This window comes from Marmota monax, unplaced genomic scaffold (assembly GCF_021218885.2).
Source record: "Marmota monax isolate L192 unplaced genomic scaffold, Marmota_monax_Labrador192_F-V1.1 WCK01_AAM20220418_F8-fsc00075, whole genome shotgun sequence".
NCBI classification, from domain to species: domain Eukaryota; kingdom Metazoa; phylum Chordata; class Mammalia; order Rodentia; family Sciuridae; genus Marmota; species Marmota monax.
In genome coordinates, this window is record NW_026694772.1 from 9,131,520 (window position 1) to 9,150,941 (window position 19,422).

The 19,422-nt window shown below is 36.9% G+C and overlaps 1 protein-coding gene across 8 annotated transcripts in view; it reads right to left on the bottom strand.

Annotated features, from left to right (window-relative positions):
- Window positions 1-19,422, bottom strand: part of Zfx (zinc finger protein X-linked) — a 64,998-nt gene that overhangs the window by 35,405 nt on the left and 10,171 nt on the right. For 6 of the 8 annotated variants that reach the window (XM_046425292.2, XM_046425293.2, XM_046425287.2 and 3 more), the window contains exons 2-3: window positions 9,042-9,130; window positions 5,351-5,920 (exon numbers count right to left, since the gene is read on the bottom strand). In XM_046425292.2, the coding sequence (XP_046281248.1) occupies window positions 5,351-5,920; window positions 9,042-9,102 (631 nt within the window). In that variant the 5' untranslated portion in view covers window positions 9,103-9,130. Of the gene's footprint in view, window positions 1-5,350; window positions 5,921-7,443; window positions 7,499-9,041; window positions 9,131-19,261; window positions 19,393-19,422 lie in introns of all 8 variants that reach the window. The other 2 variants (XM_046425291.2, XM_058572909.1) reach the window with 2 other exon arrangements.

Here is a 19,422-nt window from a genome sequence, read left to right on the forward strand (position 1 = left end):
TAGCTAAAGGGTATAGAGTTTCTCCTTGGAGTGATGAAAAATTTCTAAAACTGATGGCACTGATAGGTATATAATTTTGTGAATTTAGTAAAAACAACTGCACATTTTAAATGAGTGTATTGTATGGTATGTAAATTACATCTAGATAAAGCTGTTATCAAAAAATTTTTTAACACTTGGTTGAACCTAGGATTAGAAAGGAATGCCTAACTCATACCACTCTTCTAGGTAGCTGTATTAATTTTAAAAACATGGGAGATGTCAATAAGACCTAAAGACTGACAGACATCTCATTGATCATGTTAATATCAGAGGTATCCAAAGAATATTTTGTTGCTTACAGCTATTGAAAGGCAGTCCCTGACTCATCATCACCAGATTTTCTCCGGCTTTCCCTGTTGCGCAAACTGATGTTTCACAAAATGGCATCTTTTGACTATCCAGCTGTAAAGTGAAACTCCAGGTGGCTGAAGTCCACTTGCAAAGAGATTAAGGACAATCTGGCAGGTGCTTCATATTGAAAGCGAACTAAGAAGCAACCTGAGTAACAAGGAGATGACTCAAATACTCCACCTCACAGACAGCCAGAAAACTCAGAAGGGCCATGAAGCAGAACCACCATATCTAGCCTGACCAGAATCAAGTAGGAGCCAATGGCTACTGGTATGGAAGAAACATACTGCTAAAAGCTCAGATGAGAAATAATGACGACAGGCTTTCAACTGTAACATTCATATGTTCATTTATTCAACAAATACCCATTTTACTTCTAATAATCTTATGATCTGATGGGGAAAATACATAAGCAGCTAAGATGCACTGGGAAGTTCCTGTCCTCAAGAAATATAAAATCAATTCAGAAGTAACATTTAGTCTGCAAAGACTAAAGAGATCACCTGGACCTCAAAGGCAGCTCTCTTGGGACAATGAGTATTTATTTCTACATATACTACCTTGACACTTTAAAGAATGAGGACTGCTTCATCTTCACTTTAAATGAGACCTTCAAAAGGAAAAAAATCTGCCCCCCCAAGATGGACACTAAAGATATTATAAAAGCTGTTGACTAGGCTCTTAGATCCATTGACTTACTGAAATTTTTAAAGTAAATAGAGTATTTAGACACCTGTTTATGTTCTTTGGCTCTCAGACTATTGAATAAATATAACAGTAATTCAGAGATACATCTCTCATATCATGACACGTATTAAAGCTGACTGCTAATAATGGCATCTTAGCATTCTCCCATCATGGATGAACTCAGGCCATAGTCCCTCCATACACTTAGCATAAAATGCTCATTAGTCCTAAACTTCTGAAGTTAATGTAGGTTTTAAGTTAAAAAGCATCATTAAAAAAAGGCTAGGGATATAGCTCAGTTGGTAGAGTGCTTGCCTAGCATGCACAAGGCCCTGGATTCAATCCCCAGCACCATCAAAAGGTGGGGGGACATCATAAATCATAAAAGAAGTATCTGGTCAGGTGTGGTGATACACACCTGTAATCCCAGTGACTCAGGAGGCTGAAGCAAGAGGATTCCAAGTTTCGAGGCCAGCCTTAGCAACTTAAGTGCGGCCCTAAGTGACTAAGCAAGACCCTGTCTCAAAAAAAAAAGTTAGGGATTTAGCTCAGTGGATGGAGAAATAAGATAAATGCTAATTAATTCCAAAGAATTCCACTGGTTTGATTTAAAAGCCAATGGTAAATCAGATTATTTGATATGACCATGAGTTTGAAGGGAAGATGGACGATGATGGGGAGGGAAGAGAAAGAGTTCAAAAGTGCCTGTATAATGGAGAAGACAAAAGACACTACCAAAAGTCACTATCTCTAAATTCAGTTTAAAACCAATTCAACCAGCTGGATGTGATGATGCATACCTGTAACCCCAGCAGCTAGGGAGGCCAAGTTATGAGAATCATGAGTTCAAAGCCTGCCTCAGCAACTTAGCAAGACTCTGTCTCTAAATAAAATATAAAAAGAGCTGGGGGTGGTGGGTTCAGTGGTTAAGCACCCCTGAGTTCAATCTCCAGTACCAGGCCCCGCCAAAATATCCAACCATTTCATTACAGTAAAATAGGAGAATAAGTATGTGTAAGTGCATCTACTGTATCTTTACATTCTCTGAGCTTAGATGAAACATTTTCTTGTAAAAGGAATATTAAATATAATATACACTGAAATATATTAAAACACACAATAGCAGTTTATGCCCATCAGTATTTACTTTATCAGGAATATTAAAATCTATTTAAGTTAGCAAAAACCCAGGGCCTAAAAGAAAGATGAGTGTAAGATTTTCAATGAAAATTTTGTAAGTCTGGATTCTGTAATACAATACAAAAACTAGGTACACTATGTCAATCATTACCAAATCAACTCCCCATTTTTCCTTTTTTTTAATATTTATTTTTTAGTTTTAGGTGGACACAATATCTTTATTTTATTTTTATATGGTATTGAGGATTGAACCCAGGCTGCACGCATGCCAGGCAAGCACGCTACCACTGAGCCACAACCCCAGCCCCATTTTTCCTTTTTTAATGACTTCTTTGGAGGGTTGAACTTCCTAAAAGAATAATAAAGGCAAAAGGTAAGTTAAAGGTCAAGACAAAGCCATGCATTTTACTCCTCAGCAAATACATTTAGGAAGACAGAAAGGACAAAAAACATGAAGTCAAGGAAAAGCAAGAGTGCTTTCTCCTTTTCAGCATTTCACCAGATCATCTTTCCTTCCTAAATTGACCGGGATGAATCCAATTTTGTTTCCTCTACCTTAGCCCCAGGTTGCTAGTCTTATCTGGCAGAGGTATTTAAAAGTAGTATTTTCATACTAAATAGAATCTTAACTTATAAACTTAATTAAAACTCCTGATGCCAGCTGGCCACTAGATGTAGTTCAGCAATCTACCTCATAAACCCTAGCTTCCTTCTCTGGTCCATCCCCAGACTAAAACTTTCCAAACCTTTACCACCATCCTTCAGCTTTCCACCCAGCCTCTGCATCCTTCTATATTGGCAGATGCACACTCCTTTGACCTCCTGACCTGGAGGGAGGGGGGCCTCACTCTCCCTCTCCAAGACTCAAAAAGCCATCTACTGCTGCCCTGGACCACAATCCCTTTCCCTTCTCTGCAACCTGCTCTGTTTGTTAGCCCTACCTTTCTCTATCTTCAGGATCACCTTTTGGGGGGGGGGGGGTCAGGGGGGATGCGGTGGGCACATCGCCGGTGATTGAACTCAGGGGCACTCAACCACTGAGCCACAACCTCAGCCCTATTTTGTATTTTTGTTTAGATACAAGAGTCTCACTGAGTTGCTTAGTGTCTCACTTTTGCTGAGGCTGGCTTTGAACGAGACCCTCCTATTTCAGCCTCCAGAGCCGCTGAGATTACAGGTGTGCAACACTGCACCCAGCTCTTCAGGCTCACTTTTCCCAGTAGCTTGTTTCTTTCACCATCCAGCCATCCAGCAAAAACTGTACTCTTGGGGCTGGGGTTGTGGCTCAGAGGTACAGCACTCTCCTAGCATGGGTGAGGCCCTGGGTTCGATCCTCAGCACCACATAAAAGTAAATAAGTAAAATAAAGATATTGCGTCCAACTACAACAAAAAATAAATATATATAAAAAAAAAACTGTACTCTTTCCTCTTCTGTACATTTACTGACCAAGATGGCAATTTATATGAACTGCTTCATCTAACTCTACTTCCATTATTTTCACAATCTATTACAGCCCATCTCTTCCATCTTCTATCCACTCACCTATGGTTTATTGAAACTATTATAATTTCAATACAAATAATCTTCTAAATGCCCTACCAAAGAAAGCCTTCTTTCAGCAGGGCACAGTAGCACATGCCTGTAATTCTTGGAGACTGGGGCAAGAAACCAAAACTTTGAGGGCAGCCTCAACAATTTAGCAAGACCTGTCTCAAAATAACATTTTTTTTTTTTAATATTTATTTTTTAGTTTTCAGCGGACACAACATCTTTGTTTGTATGTGGTGCTGAGGATCGAACCTGGGCCGCACGCATGCCAGGCAAGCGTGCTACCACTTGAGCCACATCCCCAGCCCCTCAAAATAACATATTTAAAAAGGGCTGAAGATATAGCTCAGTGGTAAAGCATTGCTGGGTTCAATATCCAGTACCAAACCACCAAAAACAAAAATTATGTAAGCAAATACTCTTGTAATTTTATAGTTCTTATTTGAAGTTAGTTCCTTAAGGCATCAGAATTTGTACATTTGGTTGGAACTGTGTTCTATCACCAGGTGTGGTGGCGCATGCCTATAATCCCAGCAGCACGGGAGGTTGAGACAGGAGGATCGTGAGTTCAAAGCCAGCCTCAGCAAAGACAAGGCCCTAAGCAACTCAGTGAGACCCCATCTCTAAATAAAATACAAAAGGGCTGGGGATGTGGCTCAGTGGTTGAGTGCCTCCGAGTTCAATCCCCCATATCAAAAAAAAGAAAAAAAAACAAACAAAAAAAAAACTATGGTCCATCGGATCTAGAATTTTATCTCTGCACATTGTGTGGGGGAACAATGTAATCCCAGTGGTTCAGGAGGCCGAGACAGGAGGATTGCTAGTTCAAAGCCAGCCTCAGCAACTTAGCGAGACCCTGTCTCTAAAAAAAGGGCTGGGGATGTGGCTCAGTGGTTAAGCACTGCTGGGTTCAATCCCTAGTACAAAAAAAAAAAAAAAAAAACCAAAACACATTATAAGACACAGCTGCCCTCCCAGATGTCAAATAAAACATTTACATGTATGTTCCCAAAACACCTCACTTTTCTTCAATAACCTAATAAGAATCCCACACTTGAAATCACGTCTCAGAATCATGAGTTCTTTCCCGTGCTGTTATATAAACAGTATTTTACATATAATTAGAGTAAATACATTAAGTATTACATTAGCAATACTGTGCATCCAAGAGCAGAAGTGCATATTTCGGGCTTTCTCTGACCAATGGTTTGTTTCTTGTACCTATCAGCATAAAAGAATATAAGCAGTCTGGTTATGCATTTTTCCAAGATGAACTCCTTTCAAGTTTCAAGTTTCAAGAGGACTCCAAACTCTAATAGAAGCTGATAACAGTCTAATGACATCCTACATGATTTCACAAAGTTCAGTTCCATTCAGCCTGTGTCTTTCTAGACTGAAGAAATCACGAGTAATCTTATAGGCTCCAAACTAAAACAATAATGCAGGTAGATCTATAAAATTTATTTTTTAATTTTACAGATGTGTAAGTTAAGAGCAATCTCACCCCAAATCCCAGATTTAACTTAGGAAAAGCAGCCTTCAAAAACACCTCTGACAATCACCATACCCCAAGACTTACAGGAAATCATAAGGTAGTCCTCACAGTTGCTTTTGTCATCATCTTGCTGGTCCACAGGGATCCCGTTGGCATCTATGACTGCTTCGGAGGCACAGTCTGCTACCAATACTTCTTCTGAAACTACATCGGTGGTCAGAGGATCAGTGACTATTTCTGCTTCTACAACACTATCATGAACCACATGTTCAACATGCCCAACGTCAGACACATGTATAGATTCACTTGTCAAGACGTGTTCTGGCATAGACATTGAGGCTGAAGTAATGTCAGAAGCTAAAACATCATCTGGAACTGTGCAATGTGCTAAAGAAACTTCTTCAGTTACATCTGAGTCCAGCACTTGCTCAGGAATGATGACGGTTTCTGATACATCTGCTTCTTCCATGATATCTGGGCATTGAACATCTTCTATAACAACGTCCTCAATAACATCTTGAATTACAACTGAGTCAGGGTCATCAGGAACAAAGTTATGCACAGTTATGTCTGAATCCACAACATCTGACACAAAAACAGTTTCTTGTACTTCCACAACAATTTGATCACCATCCATGTGTGTTGCATCAGCTCCTTAAAAAATAAATAAATAAAATGACGAATTTCAGGTCAGTGTGTGACTATCACAACTGAGTAAATGTTACTTAACTCCTACCAGGACAACAGACTAGTTCCTCAGTTTTCTCAACATTAAGATAGACTAAAGAAATAAAGAGGGAATATATTTTTTAATCATATTGGAAAGATACTTTTAAACACAACAAATTTCATACACTTAAATCAATGGATAAACACTAGGAGAACAAAGCAATTGAGGCAGTCACAGAAGAAATATATTTAGGAAAGTAAAATTCTAGATACTCTAAAATTAAACTCATATTCATAGTTACTTTAGGGATGATTATAAAAATTATGTAATGTCACTTCAGGTGGCAAATATACCATTTTCCTTCGGTATATGTGTTTTTTAATTTATTTTCCTTCTTGCTCCATCTCACCCTCTTCAACTCATGTTTTATCTCCTTTCCATCTCTCCCATGTGTTTCTTTTACTTCCCTTCCATTTTCCCCCTTTCTTCCTTTACATCCTATGTTCTAATAGACCACCAACATCCTCTATCTACGACTATGGAAAATTAGATATTAATATCTGAATATGACATAAAAGGATCAGGGCATGAATCAAAATAGGGATAAGAAGGTCACAGTTTAGGAGGAAAGACAATTGGTCAAGGATATCTATCCCTGTGGATAGATAAAGAACAAAAGCAGAGCTGCGCTAGGGCAGTACAGGATGAGGGTAGTTAGAGTGGCCCTACCCCAACTTCACTAGAGTACTCCTCCTCCGTAGAGCCTCCTCCCTGCCCCAGGACCCCAACCCCCAAGGCAGTTCCTCACAATATAGGAAACTTTAATCTTGTCCATTTTACAGTTAAGGAATCAAGGTAGAGGATTGAATCAGTTGTAGCCCAATGAGATTAAATGACTTAACCAAGATCACACAGTTGTTTACACAGCATATGGTGCTCAGTAAATATTACTCCAAATGAATGCCATAAATGAGAAGAGAAATTATACATCCTTACCAAAAATATAAAACAAAATAAAATTAAAACCAATATCATGGCTGCTGGGGTTCAGAGGAAAAGCAAAGAGAGTTTTATATGTCTTACCAAAAAAAGCTATTAGTACTTCTGGTTGAGACTCAGACCAGCCTGAGTCCAAGCAGATGCCTAACTCAATGACTCCGTGTCACTGGCCAGGTCCTCAGAGAAACATATGGCTTTGTCAACAAACACAAATGAGCAAAAGCCAAAGAATATTAAAAATTACAGAAAGTCTTTAAAAAGTAATAATCATTTTAATTACTTCTAGAAATCAAGAATATTCAACTTTATCTTCAATATTATTGTCAAGTGATAAATCTCCATTTGGCAGACATGAAGAGAAATGCATTTAGTGGCACTGGTTACAAAATCTAAATCAGAGAGGAGGATTATACACTTAATAGTTTTGTGACCTTGGGCAAGTCATTTAACCTCTGAGTTTCAGTTTCCTCATCAGTAAAATGAGGACAATAGTATCTGCCATGCATACCTCACAGGACTGTGGTGATGATCAAATGGGAATGTATGGGAAGTAGTCTGAAAAACTGTAATGAGAGGTTTCATTATTATTACGACATTGGAAAACGGAGGCCCTGGCAGATTAAGTGACTTGCTCAAAGATAAACAAATACCATAAGTGTTAATTCAATCTACCACTTAGTCCACAACCCAGGTTTGCTTATGGTAAGATTAACAAATACTGTGCATTTTTCTCCAAAGAGCCTGGCCTCTCTTTCAAGCACACGTTAATTATACTTCTTGTTCCAATTAAGAATTATAAATTTGGCATTTATCACGATCAAACAGAAATTACCAAACATCAAAGACTATTCCAAGTTATTAAGAAAAACATACAACCTCCCCCAACTAAAGTTAAGAAAAATTCAAAAACTGAAAGTCACTAATATTTAATTTTCTGATAAAGTTAATTGTTATTTCTTTAATTTCTTGCAATCTGATCATTTCAAGTCTAATGAAAAACTCATTAACATCTTACTTATAAGGATAGCTAGGCTAGTGTGATGTAAAACCATGTTACATTATAAAACCAACTATAATCACGTTACAATGTTACATAATTAGAACACTGGATACTCCCAAAATAATGAAACTTTTTTCCCCCATTTCAAAACTTCATGAATACAATCTTCCTTGTACACTCAGGGAGGGAACTAAGATCATCTTCCCGAAGCAGACTGCTCTTTTGGGGAACTTTTGAGATAGAACACTATGAAAGTAGGACAGAATCAGGATGTAGAGGACCTTGGATTTATAGTTTATCTGCTGGGTAACAGAGAACAAAGAAATGACATGATCCACTGTTATGATGAGTACTCTGATCAGTAGGCTAGATAAATGAGATTTAGGGTACGAAAAATAACTCAAAAGTTATTACAAACTAAGAATGAAATGATAGAGCCTATCTATGTGACAGACTATAATGAAGAGGAGATGTAAGCAAGGAACATTTTCACAGGGACAACCAACAGAATTCAGTGGGATAACTGAGCAAGATGAGAATAACTGAAGATAACACTAAGGTTTTGATATTGCTATTGTTACAAGTTGAGTATACTTTATCCAAAATGCTTAGAACCAGAAGTTTTTGTTTTTGTTTTTTCAGATATTGAAAAAGGTCGCACATACAAAATGAGTTATCTCGGGGAATAGAAACAAAGCGTAACCATGAAATTAATTTGTTTCATATACACCCTATATTCATAGCCTGAAGGTAATCTTATACAATATTTTTGGTTTGCCTGTGTTTTGACAACCCATTACATGAGATCAGGTGTGGAATTTTCTACTTGTGGCTTCATTTTTTGTTTTGGATTTTGGAGTATTTTGAATTTTTATATTAGGGATATTAAACCTATACTGACAAGAATATTAGGGTAGGTTGTGAAGGAGCCAAATTTTTCAGAAGGAGAATAATAATATGCTCACTTTCACATTCATAGATCCTGACAGGATTAACAAAATACTTAAGTGTGAATATCAGTCAACGTGAGAGTCTAGCAATTCATCCACATGAAAACCAACTCTAAATGTGGTAGATACAAAGTGGAACAACCCAAGTAGTTATACCTGTTGCATCAAAAAATGAGTTTGGCTCTTGTGGTTGTAATTCAAGTCCATCTTCATCCATGGCCTTTAATTCTCATCAGTCACAGCTCCTAAATCAAGGAAAAAGGTAAACCAAACATTAATGTTTTATATCATGTATTAAAAATGTCATATTTTCATTTCAGACACTCAAAATTATATGACAGATGAACATCTATGAAAAACATAATAAATAAATCAAAAGATCACTTTCACTTAGACTTCATTTTAAACTGAGGTACTGCTTACATATATCAAGTACATACACCTTGATGAATTTTTTATATTTATTTTTTAGTTGTAGTTGGACACAATCTTATTTTTTTATTTATTTATTTTTATGTGGTGCTGAGGATCGAACCCAGGGCTTTGCACATGCTAGGCGAACACCCTGAGCCACAACCCAGTCCCCATCTTGATGAATTTAACATATACATAAACCTTCATAACATTGCCCAGATCAAGATATAGAATATTTCCATGACTCTAGCATTATTGCCTCAGTCTATATACCTCACACTCCCAAGGTTAAATGGTTTTGTTAAAGTTCAACTTAAACACATTTTAAAGCTTAGTGGGGGAAATTCCTGCACAATTTTCATATAACTTCTCTAAGTTTAATAGTCTTCTTTCAATCAATATATTGAACAATGGTAAAAAAATTATAATGCATAATCGTAGTGAACACCCTTTGGGATTTCTGCTGAACTTACATGTCCTCTCTTTTAAATAACCCTCTGATTAATTCCCACAGTGTACCGACACTCTCCTGGCCTAGGTGATTGGTACTAGCTATAAAATGGTAAAAATAAATTCATCTTTGAGCACAATGAAATCAAAGTCCTATTCCTAAGAACCTGAAACCATGGGCAAGAATCAATACCTTTCCCTCTCTGTCTCTGTCCTTCTTTTACTCTCTTTTGCTCACCCTCCCACTCTCCCCCTGTTCTGGTGACTGGAGATGAGGAAGGTCATTTTCCAACTTTGGCTTAGATTAGTGAGATAAAGTTTACAAACAAAAAGTAAGAAGAACTGTGTGAATACCCTGAGAAACTGAATGGATAAAACAGGGAAGAGAGAATTATTAACAGCTTTGTGGCTCCTGGTTCTAGAAATTTCTGGGGCCCACCAATATTTCTGCCTTAGGTTTTTCAAAACATCCCAATGACCTTAATTATCCCTTTTCTACTTAAGCCAAAAACTTTTTAAAAGACCCTTAGCCAATAAAATAATGTACTTCTTAATATAATGTAATTACTGTTTCAAAAGTGCAGACATCAGAGATTGTGTTTGCTCACTTTTAAGTACTACCTAAAACCTCCCTATCTCTATTTTCACCACCTCCCCCACATACCCTACCAGGGACTGAACCCAGGGGTGCTTTATCATTAAGCTACAATCCCCAGTCCTTGGTCTCGCTAAGTTGCCAAGGCTAGCCTTGAAATCTGTAACCCTCCTGTGCTTTAACCTCCCAAGTGGCTGGGATTATAGGCTCAAACTTACCTGGTTTTATTTTATTTTATTTTTCTAATCCAACCTAAACAGAGCATCTTTCTCTGATGACGTTTCTTATTAAAATTTTAAAAAACAGAAATACAACTCAATATCTAAAGCATCAGCTATGTGACATCATTCCTTTATTCAAAAATGCTAATGGATCTCTGCTGCTTCCAAATAAAGTACAAGCTCCTGCCATTTCCTAAGCTCTGGCTCCAACCTACCTTTCCTGGCTCCTCTAACTTTCCTTTAAGCACCTCCCATACAACCATGCATGGGCCCACATACACTTCAGCAAAAACAAAAACATTCAAGTTCCTGAAAGACCCCCAACTCTGCATCTAGCTCAGGGTCCCTTCTGCCTGGAATACTTTACCCTTATCATCTCTGCTTTGGAAATAATTTCTCCATTTGAATTACCATAGCATTTTATCCTTCTTCTCTTACTGTATTTGTTTGCCATATATTATGTTTTTTATGTCTTATTTTTAGATACTAAATTACACACATGTAGTCCTTGAAATATTCATGAGAAGCTCAACATTTGTATAATAAACAAATGAATTTTCAACACGTCAGCTATGAGACATTCTACTCGTCTTGAAGAAATAGCTTGTTTCATGTTATTCAAACTGCTTCAAATTAAAGCAAATAATGGCTAGATTAATAAACAAAACAAAAAAATTGTTCAACCATGAAAACCAAAATGTACAAGCTCTGAATAAGTCTTCCCTGCCCTCTCCTTGCCAAAATCACCTCTGGCCATAAAATTCTTTTCCCCTTTAAAAATGTAATTATAAAATGATAAGTGCAAGTTAATCTTCTAAGCCTAATGAAATATTACAAGAAATTAAGCCAATTAAGAAGGCAATAAAGGGGCTGGGATTGTGGCTCAGCAATAGAGCTCTTGCTAGCATGTGTAAGGCGCTGGGTTTGATCCTCAGCACCACATAAAAATAATTAAAATAAAGGTGTTGTGTCCAACTATAACTAAAAATTTAAAAAAAAAGAAGGCAATAAAGGGGATTCGTTAAGGTACTTAAGCCCATTTCCCTATATAAACCCAATCCCATCACAAGCTCTAAAAATTCTCCACCTGCAAAACAATTCTGTCTCTTGGCTTTCCTCCTCCTTGGTTTTCTATTAGAGTGTGACAGATAATCAATTCCCTTGATTTTGAAGTTCAGTCCTTCCTCTGTTTCTGCTAGCCAGCAAGCCACCCCTCACCCCTTACCATGGCCTTGTCCAGACGAGTGCACTCAGCCCTCTTCTGCTTTCTATTCTCGTGGTTCAACTACCATTTGCACAAAGATGAGTCACAAAATCCATATACTCAAGGTAGGTAGGACCTAACATCACCAGACTGAGTATATTCATCTGGATAAAACCTATCTTTCTCCTCACAAAACCACTATGGCCTTTTACTTTCTTCCCACTTACATTCAGTCAGGTTGCCAATCTTGTCAATTACTTCTCCAGGACTTCTCAGGAATCTGTCCCTGTTATTATCCCCTTCACCACTCCCCCTCAGTTTCGTATTTCCGGATCCCTGAGGCATGAAAATAGCCTCTCAAGTGGCCTTGCTTCTTTCTGCCACTCCAACAAATGACCAGGAACCCTATAAGGGCTGGTGCCAAGGACTGAGGCTTCCTGCAATCTGCAAATTAATCCTCCTGACACACTGCTTTGATCATGGCGCTGCCCTGCTCAGAATACTCCCAATATTCAGGGGGCTTGACAATATTAACCTAACATACCATGATGGATTTATTTGCTGTTATTCCCAAACTTTTAACATCATATGCACTTCCTAACAGATATTTATTCTGGCCTACATGGTAGGGGCCCACTTACCTCATCTTGACTTAGATAAGCAATAAACCATTCAGATTATTTTCCCTTCTGTTTTGTCATTATAAAAACACAAACAGGGGCTGGGGTTGTGACTCAATGGTAGAGCGCTTGCCTAGCATGTGCGAGGCCCTGGGTTCAATCCTCAGCACCGCATAAAAATAAATAAAATAAAGCTATTTGTGTCCATCTACAAATGAAAAAAATTAAGAAAAAAAACTCAAAACAGGGAAAAAATACATTTTGTACTTACAAGCAGAAATGCTGATACCTCAACTTTGTAACCCCTCAGCAGTTAGAACTGATAATTCCCTCTGACAAAATGAAACCATGTTCTTAGAATGGTAACTACTCAGAAGGGTTCTCAGGATTGTGAAAAAGGGTAGAAGAGAGTGGATTGCTGATGAGACAAAAATAAGAAAGGTTCAAAGAACCAAAAACCAAAGGATACAGGTGAACAAGTACTAACATTTATCAAATGCCCTCAAAATATTTTTGGGACTCCGCTATCACTTCAAATTCAGTAAAGTATTCCCTTCCTGCTCCTAAGAGTCACAATCCTGAAAATAATTTTGAAAACATTCACAAGGGGAAAATGAAATTTTAAGGGAAATAACGGATTGGGAGAGAAACCCAGAAAACTCTTAAAAACTTCCTTACACCAATTCTTTAAATTAAAGCAATAAAAATACCCTAGCAAGTTAACAGGTATAGGGGCTGGGGTTATGGTTCAGTGGTAGAGCGCTCACCTCACACGTGCAAGGCCCTGGGTTCAATCCTCAGCACCACATACAAATAATAAATAAATAAATAATAAAGTTTTTAAAAAAAGTTAACAGATATAACAGAGGCATATTATCTACCTTAAATTAGGAACTGTCAATACAATTTATCGGTTTTATATTTCTTTATACCTAAACACTTCTGTGCTCTCTCTTTGGCAAATTAATAAAATTATATATATATATATATATATATTATATGTGTGTGTATATATGTGTGTGTGTGTGTGTGTGTATACACACACACTTACTTTGCTTTTTTTTTTTGGTAAATGTGCATACAAAAATCACTTTTCCACTTGTGGCTTCCTGAAAACTCATTGTCTTTTAATTCTATGACTCATTTCTAATTTATCTCCATAAGTCACGCTCAAAGAACCCAATTTTATTATAAGTGGTACATGGAACTGCTCAAGCTGCAGGAATAGCAAACAAAAGCAAATCTGTCTACAGAATTTTTCTGGAGGAAATTGGAACTGATGAAATTTAAAGCCTAATTAAGGGCTGGAGATGCAGCTCAGCGGTAGAGCCTTGCCTGGCATGGATGAGGCCCTGGGCTCCATCCAAAGTGCCACCCCAAAATAAACAGATGAATAAATCCTAATTAATTAATAAGTTACAATCTTTTTGTCTCAGCCTCCCAAACAGTTGGGATTACAAGTGTGTGCTACAGTCCCTGGCTTTATTCACCTTTTTTTATTTTTGGTATCAGGGATTGAACCCAAGGGCACTTTATCACTAAGCAATATCCCCAGCCCTTTTTATTATTTGAGACAAGTCTCCCTTAGTTGCTTAGGGCCTCCCGAATTTGCCGAGGCTGGCCTTGAACTTGAGATCCTCCGGCCTCAGCTTCCTGAGCTGGTAGAATTACAGGCATGTGCCACTGCACCCAGCTCTATTCTTTCTTATTATAGGATATAAGGACCCATAATTCTGGCCTGTCACTTTAACTTTTTCCTCTATCTTTGCCTTTGTATTAATTATTCTAAGCTAATTTGATCTTCACCACATCTACTAAATTTTTATTTAAAAGACCTTGTTTCAACTTCAAAATGAACAGTTTCTTCTTTACAGCAATCTTTATACCCCTCCCCTGGACATATTTTCCCAAATATTTCCGAGATTTTAATGTTTAGACTGAACCCTATATTTAACTGTCTACTCTGGTGTTTCATTATTTAGTTGGTTGAATTTGGTAACTCTCTTTCAAACTGGTGGGGTCCTGGGCTAGGGTTGTAGCTCAGTAGTAGAACGCTCACCTAGCACATATGAAGCACTGGGTTCAATCCTCAGCATCACATAAAAAAATAAATAAAGGTATCGTGTCTATCTACAACTAAAATTTTTTAAAAAAAAAAAAGGTCCTTTTGGTTGTCCACTCATTTGTAGGTGAGGGTCTAGATTAGAGTTACATGCTGAGAGCTGGCATGAACTTCCTCAGCCCAGTCTAACTGCTTCAACCAGAAATTCACTGTATTCTGATAATGAATACAAGCCTCTGGTTTTATTGTTTCTCTGAATTTATATTTCTCCTCAAATTGATTTTGGGAGAAAAAAAAGTAAATATGTGTGTTTTCTTGTCTGTGGAATTTGAAGTCATTGAATTTTTTATATGCCGCATGGAAATATAGATTTTTGAATCTGAGAACACAGGAAAAAAAAAATCAACAGTAGTAGGGTACAACTCTTTCAACACTTGACAGATCAAATATCTGGAAAGATGTATACAAATAATAATATTAATCTAATAGCTATAACTCAAATCTCATTCCCTAAGAACAGAATATTTAATTCTAAATCTTACCTACCCCCTGTGTCAAAAGGAAAAAAAAAAATGTCCGCTGTTATAAATATCAGAGCCCTGTCCTTCCTTGCCCTGTCCCACTTGGAACTTCTGTATGCTTCACTTCAATGCCAAGGTTTTGTTATGGATTAGTTTTTCCATAAAACCATTTTGGGCCAATTGGTAATTTCAAGGTTTTGTTTGTTTAAAGTCTAAGAGTCCAAACTTTCACAATCTATTAAAATCTGGCCCTAAAATGACAAACCTAAAAGCCTTATTTTTCTAAAGCCAGTATTCCTGCTCAGATTGAGTTGCCAAAATACCCTCTGAACTTAGTTGTACTGATGAGCTAAGAATACTATGCTCTTTTAAATACCTTTGTCTTTAAGACTAGTTTGATACAAATACTTTTTTTCAGATACACAAAGCAATAAAGCCTCATTAATAAAATATTGCCTTTTAAATGCATGTAATAATTGATCAATCCATATTCATTACACTACATTCTACTGTATATCATAATGTAATGAATATAACTAGGCTCTTTGGATCACTCTGATTTCATAGTGAAATTTTTAAAAAATAGCTTTTGCTGAGACTGTGAACAGAAATCCTATCCACGTTTTCTCTAATGAAGTATTCTGCCTTCAGTTGCAGGTGTGCTAAAACTGAGTATGTGAAACAGTTGATGTGATCAAAGGATGAAGACAGTATTTTGACATACTATAAAGTTGAGATTAGACTACATTGTACATAGAATAAATGAAACAAAACTGTCACATAAATTTTTTAGATTTACTTCTGTCAAATGCAGTACATAATAAAGAAAGGTGAGTATTATCAGAAAGCATTTTCTTATGCTTTTTGTTTTTCTTGCACCTGCCATGTTTTCCAAAATTGGACATTTAATTCATCTCTTAACTGGTCATTCCCATAATTGTTAGCTTAGTCAGTGCTTTTCTTATCAAACCCCTTTTCAATGAGTAATATGTCCCCTTGTATTGAGCTATCTTTCTGATAATGCATTAGAATCTGGGGTGTTTTATTTTTTGCTTTGTTTAGTATATTTTCAAGTTCGTATTACTTTATTCAAGTTAATAAGTGCTCGCCTTAGTTTTCTGGTTACTTGGTGTAAAAATCATCCCTTGTAGCTTTATGGTTTTTAAAAAACATGTTAAGTATTTATGAACTATGAGCCTTCATAATGTCACTGTCTTCCCAGATCAGACACTATAACTTGACTAATACTGTACTGACCCTACTCTACCTCACCTACATGAACACATGACCCCTATTATTAATTTTCCTAAATACTCTGGGTCTACAAGATTCTGTAAATGCAGTGCTAACACTAACAATGGTCTCTGTACATTGGCAATAGTGGCAAGAATGTTAATACTGGGCCTTTCAACAACTAAAACAATTTTTTCAAATTGGCAGCTGCAGAATTGTGGAGTGTTTTCACACAGATCTTTGGCTAATGCAATTAGCAATGTTTTGCATGTACTACTTAATAAATCTTTAATCATTAGAAACAAAAAAGGAAAAGCTGGGCAATACAGGGGTTGGTTTGCAATACACTTGCTTCTCATAGGACCATTAATGGGCTTGCTCCAGGTTGACTATCAACAAACATTTTTAAAATTCCATAATCATTCTCTGGAGCAAAGCCCAGGGAGCCAGCTAATTTTTACTAGGATAAATAAACAAACAAACAACAACAACAACAAAAAAAAACCTGGCCTCCCTGCCCCCAGAAGAGATAATAAAATACTACTACTAAACTAAGAAACTGAAGGAAAACATAAACATAAATGAAAAAAACAAAAAAAAATACTGAAAAATGAAAAAAAAACTTATAAGAAAATTGTCTGTAAGTCTATGCTAGCACATTGACAGAAAGTACAAATTACCAGCATTAACTCAGTAAGGATGGAAAACCCAATCACCATGAAATTTTTAAAAAGTGAGGGGTGGGGGGTTTCTAATGTTACCCTTTCAAAAAGCTCCAGGCATGGGCTGGTGGTACAGCACTTACCTAGCATGTACACAAGCCTGCATACAATCCCCTGCACTAGCACAAAAAAAAAAAAAAAAAAAAAAAAAAACCTCAGGCTTTTCCATAGGCCGGACCACAAAGAAAGAAAGCTTTCTCAATTCCTTTTACAAAAGTAATTCACTATTTAAAACAAAACTTCACAAAGATGATTTAAGCAGACTACAAAACTGGTTAATTATGAATCCTATGTCAAATATTTATAAATATGATCCATCACTTAAAAAATAACAGTGATACCCACCCAGGTACACACAGAGAAAGAGATTCTAGAGTTTAGATGTCAAAATCCTGAAATTCAACACTTATTTTCTATTTAAAATAAACTGTTCAAATTGGAATACTTTTGTTAACAGTTAAAAAAAATACAAACAGGATCGGACATTATTACCCTATAGTATTATTCTACATCTCGTACAACCAGAAAAATGATAAAGTATACTCCATTTATATATGATGTGTCAAAATGCATTTTACTGTGTGTATAACTAATTAGTTAGTTCTAATTAGAACAAATTTTAAAATATATTAAAGAAAACTAAAACTAAAAAAAAAAAAAAATACAAATAGGAACAAGGCACTAATACATGCACAACATGGATGACTCTTAAAAACATGCTACCGTGAAAGAAGCCAGACCCAAAAGACCACACATTATAGGATTTCACTTATATGAAATGTTAAGAATAAGCAAATCTCAGTGACTTAGGAGGTTGAGACAGGAGGATTGCAAATTCAAGGGCAGCCTAGGTCATTTAGACCCTGCCTCAAAATAAGTAAAAAGGACTGAGGGTACAATTCACTGGTAGAGTACCCCTGGGGTTGGAGCCCCACTATGGCAACAAAAAAGAATAAGCAAATCTACCCAGACAGAAAGTAGATTAGTGGTTTCTAGAGGCTGAGGGGCAGGCAAAGGGGGTAGTGATTGCTAATGGATAGTGTTTCTTTTGGGGATAATGAAAATGTTCTAAAATTAGTGGTGATGGTTGCACAACTATTAATCTAATAAAAACCACTAAATTGTACATTTTAAAGGGCAAATTTAATAACAGCTTTATCTCAATAAATCTGTTTTTAAAATGCATAAGTATACGCAATCTTAAACCAGGTCATGTTAGAACATGTGTTCTGGGATATGGGAATTCTGTCATTACACTTTATAACAAAAAGACATTAAACACTATGGTAAAACACTAGAAGTAGTCCCTCCAAAGTAAAAATTAAGAAGAATACCATTATTATTTAAGATTGTATGAGAACTTTCCGGGCATGGTAGGACATGCCTGTAATCCCAGCTAAGGCAGGCAGATCCCTAGTTCGAGGCCTGGGCAACTCGGTAAGACCCTGTCTCAAAATGAAAAATAAAAGAGGTGTGGCTCAGTGACTGTGTGCTTGCGGGGCAAGTGTGAGGCACTGGGTTCCATCCCCAGCACTATAAAACAAAACAAAATAGAACAAAAATTAAAAGGACTGAAGGTGTGGCTCAGTGGCAGAGTGCCCCTGGATCCAATCCCCAGTGCTGGAGCAGAGGGATTGTATGAGAACTGATAACCAAAGCAATTAAGGTAAGGAAATAAAATGCAAGACATAATTATCATTGGAAAGAAATTACACTTATTTACATATATCTAGGAAATCCAAAACAATTAACTGAAAAACATCAATATGAATTCACAAAACATGCTAATACAAAATTAATATACTTGGCTGGGCACAGTGGCACACACCTGTAATACCAGCAGCTAGAGAGGCTGGAGGATCTTGAGTTCAAAGCCAGCCTCAGCAGAAGCGAAGGGCTAAGCAAGTGCCCCCGAAATCAATCCCTGGGACCAAAAAAATAATATACTTGAAGATAGAATTTTTCTTATATAATATTTAAGAATGAAAAATCCCTCTGCTGAGAATAATATATAAAGAAACCAAGCTTGCTTTTGAATATGTTGGATCAATAGTATTCATTTTCTCTTTCTCTTTTTTTTTGGTCCTGGAAATTGACCCTAGGGGCACTCAACCACTGAGCCACATCCCCAGCCTTATTTTGTATTTTATTTAGAGACAGGGTCTCACTGAGTTGCTTAGTGCCTCGCTAAATTGATAAGGCTGGCTTTGAACTCTTGATCCTTCTGCCTCAGCCTCCTAAACTGCTGGATTACAAGTATGCACCACCGCACATGGCTCATTTTAATTAACCTCTATCAAAACCTACATACATTTTTATTATAAATTAACTGACCTTACATATATAGAAATGCTTTCAGGGGCTGGGGATGTGGCTCAAGTGGTAGCGCGCTCGCCTGGCATGCGTGTGGCCTGGGTTCGATCCTCAGCACCACATACAAACAAAGATGTTGTGTCTGCCGAAAACTAAGAAATAAATATTAAAAAAATTAAAAA